General features: G+C 40.4%; 1 protein-coding gene across 1 annotated transcript in view; it reads left to right on the top strand.

The window, feature by feature from the left end:
• LOC140493987 (cystathionine beta-synthase-like) overlaps positions 1 to 12,589 on the top strand; it is a 66,703-nt gene that overhangs the window by 32,393 nt on the left and 21,721 nt on the right. Inside the window, exons 3-5 of the mRNA XM_072592922.1 lie at positions 1,348 to 1,454; positions 4,283 to 4,417; positions 6,444 to 6,523. Of these exons, the coding sequence (XP_072449023.1) occupies positions 1,348 to 1,454; positions 4,283 to 4,417; positions 6,444 to 6,523 (322 nt within the window). The remainder of the gene's footprint in view (positions 1 to 1,347; positions 1,455 to 4,282; positions 4,418 to 6,443; positions 6,524 to 12,589) is intronic.

The following is a 12,589-nucleotide window of genomic DNA, read 5'->3' as shown; positions in this document are numbered from 1 at the left end:
CTTCACAAAATCTAACAGAGTATACACAATCGATTTCAATTGATTGTAATCTAATCAAGGTCCTGTAAACATAAGCTAGAGTCAGCTGAATGGTTTGTGGTTAACTGATTTCATTAACTGAAATCCAAAGGACTGGATTTAATAATTACTTGCCAGAGTGTTTGAAGGTGGGAGGCTTGTTAAATCCAGTATTTGGCTGAATTACAATTAGTGTCCACTTAAGGGCCTCATCCCTTGGTCACTGGGACTTAACTGGCCTTAGAAAAAGCCTATGCCAATTCGCCAAACTGACAGACTGCCTTGGACTGTTCAGAGGGGCCTTTAAGGTTTAACCTGATTGTCATCCCCACCAAAATCTTTTGAACCTGAGCCCCCAGGTTCCTTCATTCTCAGCCCTCCTCACAAGGGCTTGTCAGACTGGCCCCAGTGACAACTGTAAAAATTGATTCAGTTCCTGACTCAGTGCAGCACAGGTCTGTCTGAAGTGCTGGAGAGCTTACTGAAGCAGGACGTCCTCACTCGGAAGCACAGAAAACCCCTTCCCACCATATTGTATAATTTATCCCAATGAAACCGTGTTAACATACTGAACTCATTGCTTGTCCCATTTTCTTTTACAAAATATAATTTATTTTTTAATTTGTAGAATTGCCCCAATTTTATTTATCTATTCATTCTTGCAATACTGGAATCACTGGTAAGGCCAACATTTATTGCCCATTCTCAGATCCTCTTCAGTAGATGGTAGCCAATCTCACTTTAAAAACTGCAGCATTTTGTGTAATGAATATGTACCCACATTGCTGCTGGACAGAGAGTTCAGGGATTAAGTAATGGTAATACACGCCCAAGTTAGGAAGGTGACTAACCTAATGAGGAACTTGGAGTTAAGAGTACTTCTGTGTGACTGCTGCACTTGCCTTTCTCAGTGGTATAGGTTGCAGCCCTGGTAGGGTAGTGATAGTGATTTTCTGCAGTGCGTTTTGCACAGATGGCACCTGCTGCAGATACAGTGTGCCAACGAGGGAGCAAGTTAATGATACAGATTGCTTTGTTTTAGATGGTATCAAGATTCTTGATTGCCGTTGGATCTGCACTCATCTAGGCATGTGGGGACATGTTCCAGGTCTTCATTTAAATGACACTATAGTTTCATTTGAGTGCTCCCGTGGCTTTTTCTCCTTGTTTCTAACAGGCCACCTTTCAGTCTCAGTGTTAATCAGATATCAAATCTGGACCTTAACTAAATAGCACACCATGTGCTGCATTTCATTTTGGACATGCATTACAGACTTGTTTAGATTGTAACAAAGCATTCTGTTACATTCTACATCTCTTGTTTTGCAGAAAGGATTCAAGCAAGATCTTGCCTAATGTCCTCTATAAAATTGGTAACACTCCCCTCATCCGAATTAATAATATTGCAAAAGAATATGGAATCAAATGTGAGCTATGTAAGTAACACTGAGTGAAATCTCATTATGTTTTCATCCTACACAAATAAGCTCAGGTTTTTGGAAAAACTTGGAGCTTTCAAATAATTATTTTGTGTAGTTGTAGTAGGTAAGCAAAGACTGGACACAAAGGTGAGCCTAGTGCTGTACCTCAGCTGTTAATGATTTGGAGGTGCTGGTGTTGGACTGGGGTGTACAAAGTTAAAAGTCACACAGCGCCGGGTTATAGTCCAACAGGTTTATTTGGAAGCACTTGCTTTTGGAGCACTGTTCTTTCATCAGGTGGTTGTGGTTGTCCACAACCACCTGATGAAGGAGCAATGGTCCGAATGCTAGTGCTTCCAAATAAACCTGTTGGACTATAACCCGGTGCTGTGTGACGTTTAACTTTCAACTGTTTAGGTCGTACTGCAATCGTTCTGTTCTAGCGTTTTAATGATCGGTATGTTCTTAGTCACTGTAAAATAATGAAGAAAACTTATACTATATTCAGAACAAAGCTTGAAGATTAACCTCCAATGGTGTGCTAAAGGTTTTTATCTTAAACAAAATGTAATATATTTGCAATTTTTCTTGTCAGTAAATTTCATTTGAAAATGCATCTTTAAGATCAATGTTCTGTAAAATGAATGCTTTTCTAAATTTATTTTACAAATACTTAGAATAATAATTGCTATTATATGTATAATGTGAACATTATCACAAATTTCTGTTTTTGGCAGACTAATGAAAATGGTCTTATAGGATTTTAAAAACTCATTTGCAGGATATGAGGGTCAATGGGAAGAGTTTCCAGCATTAACTGGCCATCTCTAATTTCCATCAAAAAGTTGTAGTTAATAGTTTTCTTGAATAGGTTCAGTCCAGAAGATGTAAGTACATGAATAATATTGTTAGAGATGGAGTATTGGGCTTTCAAACCAGCAACAGTGAAGGAGCAGGTTTTTTTATTATTTTACACATTCATGAAAAGTCTGACTAGGCCAGCATTTATTGCACATCCTTAATGATCTTGGCAAATATGCTGCATCACTATCTTTTTGACCTGCTGATGTCCACGGGATGTAAGGAAGCACAAAATGCTGTTAGAAACGGAGTTCCAGTTCACAATGGTGAGTAACATGGATGGGAATTTAGAGATGGTGGCATTTCCAAACATCTGTTGCCCTTTAGGTGGTAGAGCTTGTGAGTTTGGAAGATGTTGTGTAAGGAAGTTTGGCAAGTTGCTGCACTACATTGTGCAGATGTCAAACACTACTACCTCTGTGCTCTGATGGTGGAGCTATTGTGTGTTGAAGATGGTAAATAAGCTGCCAGTAATGTGAACTGCTTTGTCCTCAATGGTACCAAGTTTCTTGATTGTTGTTGAGGGTGTAGCCATCCAGGCGAGTTGAGAGTACTCCATCAAATTCCTGAATCATGCCTACTAGAAGGTGTGTATGAGCAATCTGTACCACTGCTCAAATTGCTGTATGACCTCTCTGTACTATTGCTCTAGAAAAGGTAAATTTATTGCCACCATCCTCTTCCAGCTTGAGCATCTGCAAGATTTGCCTAATCCAGTGATGCAGAGGAAAATAGCTTGATAGTCCAATTAAAAGTAGTCTTAAAGAAGATGTTGTTTATTGCATTTTATTAATCAGTTATATTTCAAATGGAACACAATATAAGAGTAGAGATGTGTTGCTAAAGCTGAACAAGGCACTAATCAGACCAAAGCTGGAAAACTGAGCAGTTTTGAGCTCGTTATTTAAGGGAATGCATATTGGCATTGGAAGCAGTTCAAAGAATGTTCATTTTGTTGATACCAGGTTTGGAAGAGATTGTCTTTTGAGGAGAGGTTGAGTAGATTTGACCTGCACTCGTTGGAATATAGAAGAATGATAAGTAATCCTGTGAAAACATAGAAGCTTGTGAGAGGACTTGTCAGGATAGATGTGGAAAGGTTATTTCCTCTTATGGGAGAATCTAGGACAAGATGGCATAATCTCAGAAGAAGCGGTTGCAAAGTTAAGTCAAAGATGAGGAGGAATTTCTTCTCTGAGGGCTGTGAACTGGTGGAATTCTGCAGACAACTGATGAGGCTGGTTTTTAAGTATATTCAAGGCAGAGAGATCATTGTTTAGTAAGGGTTTCATAGGTTAATGGGAAAAGGTAGGAAAATGGAGTTGAGGATTATTAGATCAATCATGATCTCATCGAATGGCAGAACAGTTTTTTTTAACAGTGGAGATGAACTCTTGATAGGGTGCACTGAATTTTAATCTTATTTGGCTGGCAAATCTTTCTCATTAATTCATGCACAGAATTTGAGCCCAGCATTTATTGACCAGAGGGCAGGTGAGAGTCAACTACATTAATCTGGAGTCTCATGTAGGGTAGACCAGCAGTTACCAAGTAGTGAGGAGAGCAGTTGCCAAACAACATTAGTGAATCAGAATGACTTTCCGCTCAACAATTGGCAATGGTTTCATGGTAATGATTCCAGATTTAAAATTTAAAAAAAATTGTGTTCAAATTCCACCATCTGCCATAACAGGATTCAAAACCAGGTCCCCATGATGTTACCTGGGTCTCTGGGTTAACAGGTCTAGTAATATTAACAGTAGGCCAGTAAATAGGCTGTTTTAGGCTACTTTAGAAATATCTCAAAGCAAAGTTATTCTTAAGAATAACGTTACTACCACCAATTTACACTCTTTAATTCAATACTAGTTCAATATATTCTGTTACTTTTTATTTGCACTTTATCATTCTCAGTATATAATTAGAAAAATATAATTAGAACCATAACTTTGCCGCGGCTACTTTTTGAACATCTTTTCTAGTGGCAAAATGTGAGTTCTTCAGTGCTGGGGGAAGTATTAAGGACCGCATTGCTTTACGAATGATTGAAGATGCTGAGAAACAAGGGGTTCTGAAATCAGGTGATGTTATCATTGAACCAACCTCTGGTAACACGGGTAAGAATTGTTATAGTATTCGTTGAAAGATTTGAGTCTTAGTGGGTTATGGGAAAAAGGAAGTCAGTGATACCCATTAGGAGGTTCCAGAATAAACATCAGTGATATATACAGATTCTATTCTAATCTCTGGGTGTTCTGCTAAACTGCAAGATTGCACCAGAGCCCTCCAACATGTTGAAGCTAGTGGAATAGTGTCGAAGAGTGTGGTACTGGAAAAGCACAGCTGGTCAGGCAGCATCCGAGGAGGAGGAGAGTCGAAGTTTCAGGCATAAGCCCTTCATCAGGAATGATGCCTCTCTCCTGCTCCTCAGATGCTGCCTGACCGGCTGTGCTTTTCCAGCACCACACTCTTCAACTCTGATCTCCAGGCATCTGCAGTCCTCACTTTCTGCTGGTGGAATAGCAATTGACATGTGTTGTGCCCACTTCCTGAGAGTTAAATGGGTCCAAAAAGCATATCATAATGGCCTTCCCCAATCTGTACCCAATTGGTCCATCCGTCAAATTCATGAGACCACCTTGCGGCCATCCTGAGCAACTTGTGGCGATAACATTCAATGGGTTAAGTATGCTCCTTGTTGAAACACCATGCTTCCAAAATTTAAAACACAACAGTTAAAGTAATCTGTTCCAAATCACTGCTGCAGAAATGTGTTAAATGAGCCCAAAACATGGTGCTCACAAACTCATTGCACTCTGACATCTGTGCTTAAACATTTGCCCGCTTCCTGTAATGTTTGTCAGGAAATTACAGATCTAATGAAAATAAGACCAGAACTGGAATAGGAACCATTAGTCATTATTTCAAATGTGTAATCTTCCAACTTTGCAATTGGCTCCTGTCCTATGCCACTCAATGCTATTGCCAGAAAGAAACATTGTTGTTAAAGAAAAACAATTGCATTATTACTTTGGTTAGAGATCTAAGATTGTGCATGAACACGTTTGCAATACGTTAAATGTTTTTTGCAGCATAGAATTTTGTCGTAAATTTCTCTGTATTTAATGAGTTATGCAATTAACTGGAAAATATGAAAAGGGCAGAACTGAGCAGACAAACTTGCAGTGATGGACTTTATACTTTCAATTGGGCCTATTTACTTGACAAAGCAATGTTTACATTATCTCCCATAGCATAAGAATGGGTAACATTTTTATCTTTTAGGTAACTGAAAGATTCAATCAACATTAATTACAGCCTTGGTATCTTAATATATTGCAATTACTGGCACAAATATAATTAGGCTAGCACTGAGGAATTTGATTACAAACCATTGCAAGCTTGCCTCAGCATATCATGCTGCAAGTGGCCTCAGTAAGATAGAGACATAGACCTTTCTACTGTTAGGTCACATACCATGATTCAGTGATGATTTCGTGAGCATGCCTCTTAAAGGCATATTGCATACTTGCTGTGAAACATAAAACTGTAGACTTCACTGTCCTTGCGCAAATCAGTTATAGAAAAGAACAGCATTAACGTTCTTGCAGGTAAATCATAGAGTCATAGAGATGTATAGCACAGAAACAGACTCTTCGGTACAACCTGTCCATGCCAACAAGATATCCCAACCCAGTCTCACCTATTAGCACCTGGCCCCTATCTCTCTAAACCCTTCCTATTCATATGCCCATCCAGATGCCTTTTAAATGTTTCAATTGTATCAGCCTCCACCATTTCCTCTTGCAGCTCATTCCATACTCAGTGTGGAAAAAGTTGCCTCTGAGGTCTCTTTTATATCTTTCCCCTCTCACCCTAAACCTATGCCCACTACTTCTGGATGCCCCCATCCCAGGGAAAATACTTTGTCTATTTATCCTATTCATGCCCCTCATGATTTTATAAACCTCTATTAGGTCATACCTCAGCCTTTGATGCTCCAGGGAAAACAGCCCCAGCCTATTCAACCTCTCCATATAGCTCAAATCATTAGATTAGAGTGATCAGCAATTTTTTGATGTTGATTGCTGTTACTTGGCCATAAGTGATTGAATGTATTGCCATCAACTCATATTTTCACAGGTATTGGTTTAGGATTGGTGGCTGCTGTGAAAGGATATCGCTGCATTATTGTCATGCCAGAGAAGATGAGCTTAGAGAAGGTAAATGTAAAATTAAGAATCCTTGATTCTGAAAGAAAGTAATGTCCTGATTCAGAAATACCCCACAGTGCAACTTCATTTTATTCCAGTTGCTGCTGCTGGTCAATTATTTTCTGCCCACATTGACAATCTGAAATGATTTTCTGCAATTCAAGTTGGGTATGGACATTTCTATTTTGTCACGTTGCCTCCATAGTTTGGCCTGTGGTCCTCCCTGCTGCTGACTGAATGAGACCACTAGATGTTTAACATCATTTTTTCTCCCTCTGTCAGTGTGAGGGAGTCTTCCATGGATGTATGGTGTTCCTTTCCATTTTATGATCATAGAGGTGATACAGAAGGCGAGAGTAGTGCAAACGCAAAAAAAAAGTTTATAAGAAGGATGAATTATATCATATTCTGTCTACCCTACTCCAGTTGATGCAGCTTTTGCCTCTTGTAGGATGTTTTATCTGATGTGGTAATGCATAATTATATCTGAACCTTAGAAACTAGCTATGGATATTGTGGTATTGAAATATCCAAAAAGACATTTATCGCAGCTAGCAATTCCATACAGTCATTATATTCACAGGTATATCAAGTGTTAAGGTTAACACTAGGCTATTATATTGCAATGGTACAACATATTTTTAAATTGATCCCAGGGCAAGATGGAACTTGAGAAGTTTATATCCCCCACCTTACAGGCTATGACATCATCAGCATGTCTTTTAAAGGTATGCCGACATACTGACTGCGAAACATTACAAAGCAGTCGTCTCCTTAATAACTACAGACAGAGTGACAACACAGAACAGTGGTTGTTTTGTTTGCCTTTATTACACTGTAGATATAGGAACTCCTTTTTTATTTATACAGTGAAGAGAATTATTTTCAATATATTTATTTATTCACATTCTTTCACGAGATGTGGCCACTGATGGTTAGGTCAGTACTATTTGCCCATTTTATACACAACCCTTTATTAATGTTCTGATATGTGTTACACTGTATGTATATTCTATAGGGCATTGGAATGGAGTAGACAGAATCTGATACAACCTTTCCTTTGTAAAAACTTAAAAATCACACAACAACCGGTTAAAGTCCAACAGGTTAATTCAGAAGCACTAGCCTCTTCATTATGTGGCTATGAGGCAATGCCTCGAAATGTAATGCTTCCAAATAAATCTGTGGACTATAACCTGGTGTTGCGTGCTTTTTAACTTTGTCCACCCCAGTCTAATACCAGTTCCTCCAAATCATTCTTAAAAACTGTTTGTTTCTCTGCCTTTGCACCACTCTTGCCTTCTGAATCACTTCCTCTATGACCATAATATAGAAAGGAATATCATACATCCATGGAAGACTCTCTCACACTGACAGAGGGGGGAAAAAAATGATGAAAATCAATTAGTGGTCTCATTTTTCAGCAGCAGGGAGGACCACAGCCCAAACTGTGTATGCAATGTGACAAAATAGAAATGTTTGGAAGAGCAAAATTGTCAGCAACAGAAACAGTGAGTAGAATTGCATGCAATTTTCTGGGCATCACAATCCACCATTGATGTTCAGTAGCAGCAGTGTATACTGTCTAGCAGATGCACTGCAGAAATTGACCAAAATTCCTTAGACAGCACAATCAAAAGTCAGGACCACTACCATCTAGAAGGACAAGGATAGAAGAGACTTTTGAAAACCGATTGATGTGAGACAAATCATATTTCTTGCTAGACTGTAGTGAGTTGCCAAGTAAGTGGAATTCTAGCTTGTTAAACACCGTATTAATGCCACAACTTGCCTCATTAATATTTAGCTTCCTATCTTATGAATGTGTTAAACAAACTAGATGCTGAGAAATGTTGACATGGAAATTGGAGCAGGTACTAGGTGTTTTCAGCTCACCATTTGCTCCAAAGGATCTCCCATGTTGCTTAGGCACAAACAATATCTCAGACCATGATCTGCAGCTATCAGATCCAGTTCTCTCAGTGATATACAACCAAGAAATGGTCAAGGTGGGTGAGGTTTGCTTCTGTGTTACATTGTAAGGGATCCATGGAGAAAAAGTGCAGCATCTCATTTGTGCTGGATGTTAGGATGTTGAAGCATAAGCAAATGAAGCGTGCATTTGCTTTTAAAAACTCCAGCTATGTTTTCAATCGCAAACATTTCTCATGTATACAGAGTGAGCATGATTACGTGTTAAATGTTAGTCAAGGGAGATTCCATCATGCCTTTGGTGCTAGCCAAATTCATTTGGCATTTCAGTGACTCGGACATTAATGGCTTTAACTGTTTATTCACTCATGGGACATGGGCATCACTGGTTAACCAGTAATTATTGTCTGTTCCTAGTTACCATTGAGAAGGTGGTGGGTGAGCTGTCTTCTTGAACTGCTGCAGCCCCTGTTCTGTAGGTATACCCAAAATATCATTAAGGATAGACTTTCAGAAATTTCACCCAGCGATATATTTACAAGTCACAACACTGAGACGTTTGGAGGGCAACTTGGTGTTTCCATTTACCTGCTGTCCTTGTCCTTCTAAATGGAAATGGTCATGGGTTTGGAAGATGTTGACTGAGGATCTTTGGTGAAATACTGCAGTGCACCTTGTTGTTTTCCTGCTGAGCATACATGGAGTAGATAGTGGATGTTTTGAATGTGGTGCCAATCAAGCAGGCTGCTTTGTCCCCTCTGACCTATCATCTCCATCCCCACCCCCATTCACCTATTGTACTCTTTGCTACCTTCCCCCACCCCCCTCTCTGACCTATCACCTCCATCTCCACCTCCATTCACTTATTGTACTCTTTGCTGCCTTCTCCCAGCTCCCTCCCACCATTTATCTCTCCACCCTGGAGGCTCCCTGCTTCTATTCCTGATGAAGGGCTTTTGCCGGAAACATCGATTTTTCTGCTCCCTGCTCCTCAGATGCTGCCTGACCTGCTGTGCTTTTCCAGCACCACTCTGATCTAAACTCTGGTTTCCAGCATCTGCAGTCCTCATCTTTTGTCCTGGATGATGTCAAGCTTCTTGAGTGTTGTTGAAGCTGCACCCATCCACAAAAATGGGGAGTATCCCATCACACTCTTCACCTCTGCCTTGGAGATGGTAGACAGATTTTGGGGAGTCAGAAGGTGAATTACCCCTCGGAATATTTCTAACCTCTGACCTGTTCTTGTAGCCACTGTGTTTATGTGGTGAGTCCAGTTGAGATTCTGGTCAATGATAACCTACAGGATGGTGATAGTACAGGATTCAGTGATGGTAACACCATTGAATGTCAAGGTGGTTTTATTGCCTCTTATTGGAGATGGTCATTGCCTGCCATTTGTGTGGAGTGAATTCTACTTGCCACTTGATAGACCAAGCTGGATATTGTCCAGATCTTTTGCATTTGAACATGCTTCAGTATCTGAGGAGTCATGAATGGTGCTCAACATTGTGCAACCATTGGTGAACATCCCCACTTCTAATCTTATGATTGACGGAAGGTCATTGATGAAGCAGCTGGAAATGGTTGGGCCTAGGATACTATCCTGAGGAACTACTGCAGAGATGTCTTAGAGCTGAGATGATGACCTCCAACAAGTGTCTTCTTATGTGCCAAGTATGATTAGATTTTATTTTATTTGATTTATTACTGTCACTGGTACTTAGATAAAGTGAAAAGTTTTGTTTTGCACACAGTACAGGCAGATTGTACCATACAATGTACGTAAGGGCAATAGAACAAAGTGAGGAATACAATGTTACGGCTGCAGAGAAGATGCACAAAGAGCGAGATCAACATTAAATTTGAAATTTTAGAGATCCATTGACAAGTCTAATAGCAGCAGGGAAGAAGCTGTTCATGAATCTGTTGGTGTAAGTGTTTAAGGTTTTGTATCTTCTACCCAATGGAAGAGTTTGGAACAGATTATAACTTGGGTGGGAGGGGTCTTTGATTATGTTGGCTGCCTTTCTGAGGCAATGAGGAGTATAAATGGAGTCAATAGGTGATGTGTGATGGACTGGGCTGTGTTCACAACTCTCTGTAGCTTTTTACGGTCCTGAGCAGAGCTGCTGCCATACCAAACTGTGATATACCTGGATAGAATACTTTCTATGGTGAATCTATAAAAATTGCTATCAGTTTTTATGGATATACCAAATTTCTTTACTGTCCTGAGGAAATAGAGGCGTTGTTGTATTTTCTCGACTATTACATCAATGTGGATGGACCAGTACAAATAGTTGGTGACTGTCCTATGAACTTGACAATTTCAATCATCTCTACCTCAGCTCCATTGATGTAGGTAGGGGCATCCCATCCACCTTATTTTCTGAAGTCAATGTCCAGCTCTTTCATTTTGCAGACATTTAGGAGGAGATTGCTATCTTTTCATCATGCCACCAAGCACTTTATCTCTTTCCTGTATGCTGTCTTATCCTTGTTTGAAATCTAGCCTACAATGATTGTGTCATAATCAAACCTGTTGGAGTTAGGACAAAATTTGGCCACACAGTCATAACTGTAGAGGGAATATAGTCAGACGCTCAGTATGCAGTGTTCTTGGGTGCCGGTGTTGAGGGTTGTTGTGGAGGAGGTAGGAGGTGCAGTTGCCTATTCTCACTGATCATGGTCTATGGGTCAGGAAGTCGATGATCCAGTTGTGTGTGTGTGGGGGGGGGGTGGTGGTAACTGAGACCTAGGCCTAGGCCTCAGAGTTTGGAGATTAGTTTAGGTGGAATTAAAGCTTTAGTCAGAGTGGGAGCTTGACATAGGTATTCCTGTTTTCCAGATGTTCCAAGGATGAGTGTAGGAAGGTGGCATCTGTGTTGTGACAGTGGGTGAATTTCAAGGCAAGAAGGCAGATTGAGTGGATAGTATTGATGTGAGCCATGACTAATCTCTCAAAGCACTGCATAATTATGTAGATCAGAGCCACTGGGTGGTAGTCATTTAAGCCGGTATGTGCAGGATCTGAGTGCATGGCTGGGGATTCCATCTGGGCCAGTTATTTTCCATGAGTTCACTCTCAAAAAGGCTGATCTAATGGCTGACTGATGGAACAGGTGCTGTTGGGGCAGATGGCATTGTTTCACTGACCTTCTGTAAAATGGATTGAGTGCATCAGGGAAGGATATATTTTATTCTCTATTCTGCTCTGCTTTACTTTGTAGTCCATTATATCATGTAGGCCTTGCCACAAACGATGGGTGTCCTTGCGGTTAGTTAGGGTCTCTAGTTTAGTGACATTGTCTCTTGGTGTCTCTATAGAGGCCATATGACTCCAACCAGCAGAGAGGTTGCCACCTTGATACCCATTGATTCCAGTTTCACAAGGGGTCTTTGATGCCATGCTTGGTCGAATGCAGCCTGAATGTTCACGGGCTATTACTTTCATCTCACCTTTGAAATTCAATGCTTTCGTCCACGTGTGAACTAAGACTGTAATGAGGTCAGGAGCTGAGTGGCCCTGGTGAAACAAAGTGGGCATTACTCAGCAGACTATTGCTGAGCGGGTGCTGCTTGATAGCATTGTTGATGACACCTTCCAAACCTTTAGATTAGATTAGATTAGATTAGATTACTTACAGTGTGGAAACAGGCCCTTCGGCCCAACAAGTCCACACCGCCCCGCCGAAGCGTAACCCACCCATACCCCTACATCTACATTTACCCCTTACCTAACACTATGGGCAATTTAGCATGGCCAATTCACCTGGCCTGCACATCTTTGGACTGTGGGAGGAAGCTGATTGAAAGTAGACTGATGGGGTAGTAATTAGTCGGGTTGGATTTGTCCTGCTTTTCATGTGCAAGTCTTATCTGGACAATTTTCCATATTGTTGGGTGGATGCCACTATTGTAACTGTGCTGGAACAGCTTGGCTTGGGAAGCAGCAAGTTCTGAAGAACAAGTCTTCAGTACGATTGCCGAAATGTTGACAGGACCCATAACCTTTGCAATATACAGTGCCTTCAATCATTTTGTTGGCCGAAAAGATCGAATGAAGTTGAAAGAAATTTATCTTGAGGTGGAAAGCCAGCAGTATTTTCCTGCCCCATTGTTTTGCCGAAAGTAAATATTTGC

This window comes from Chiloscyllium punctatum, chromosome 23, assembly GCF_047496795.1.
Source record: "Chiloscyllium punctatum isolate Juve2018m chromosome 23, sChiPun1.3, whole genome shotgun sequence".
Classification (NCBI taxonomy): domain Eukaryota; kingdom Metazoa; phylum Chordata; class Chondrichthyes; order Orectolobiformes; family Hemiscylliidae; genus Chiloscyllium; species Chiloscyllium punctatum.
This window is presented reverse-complemented; position numbering and strand designations above follow the sequence as displayed.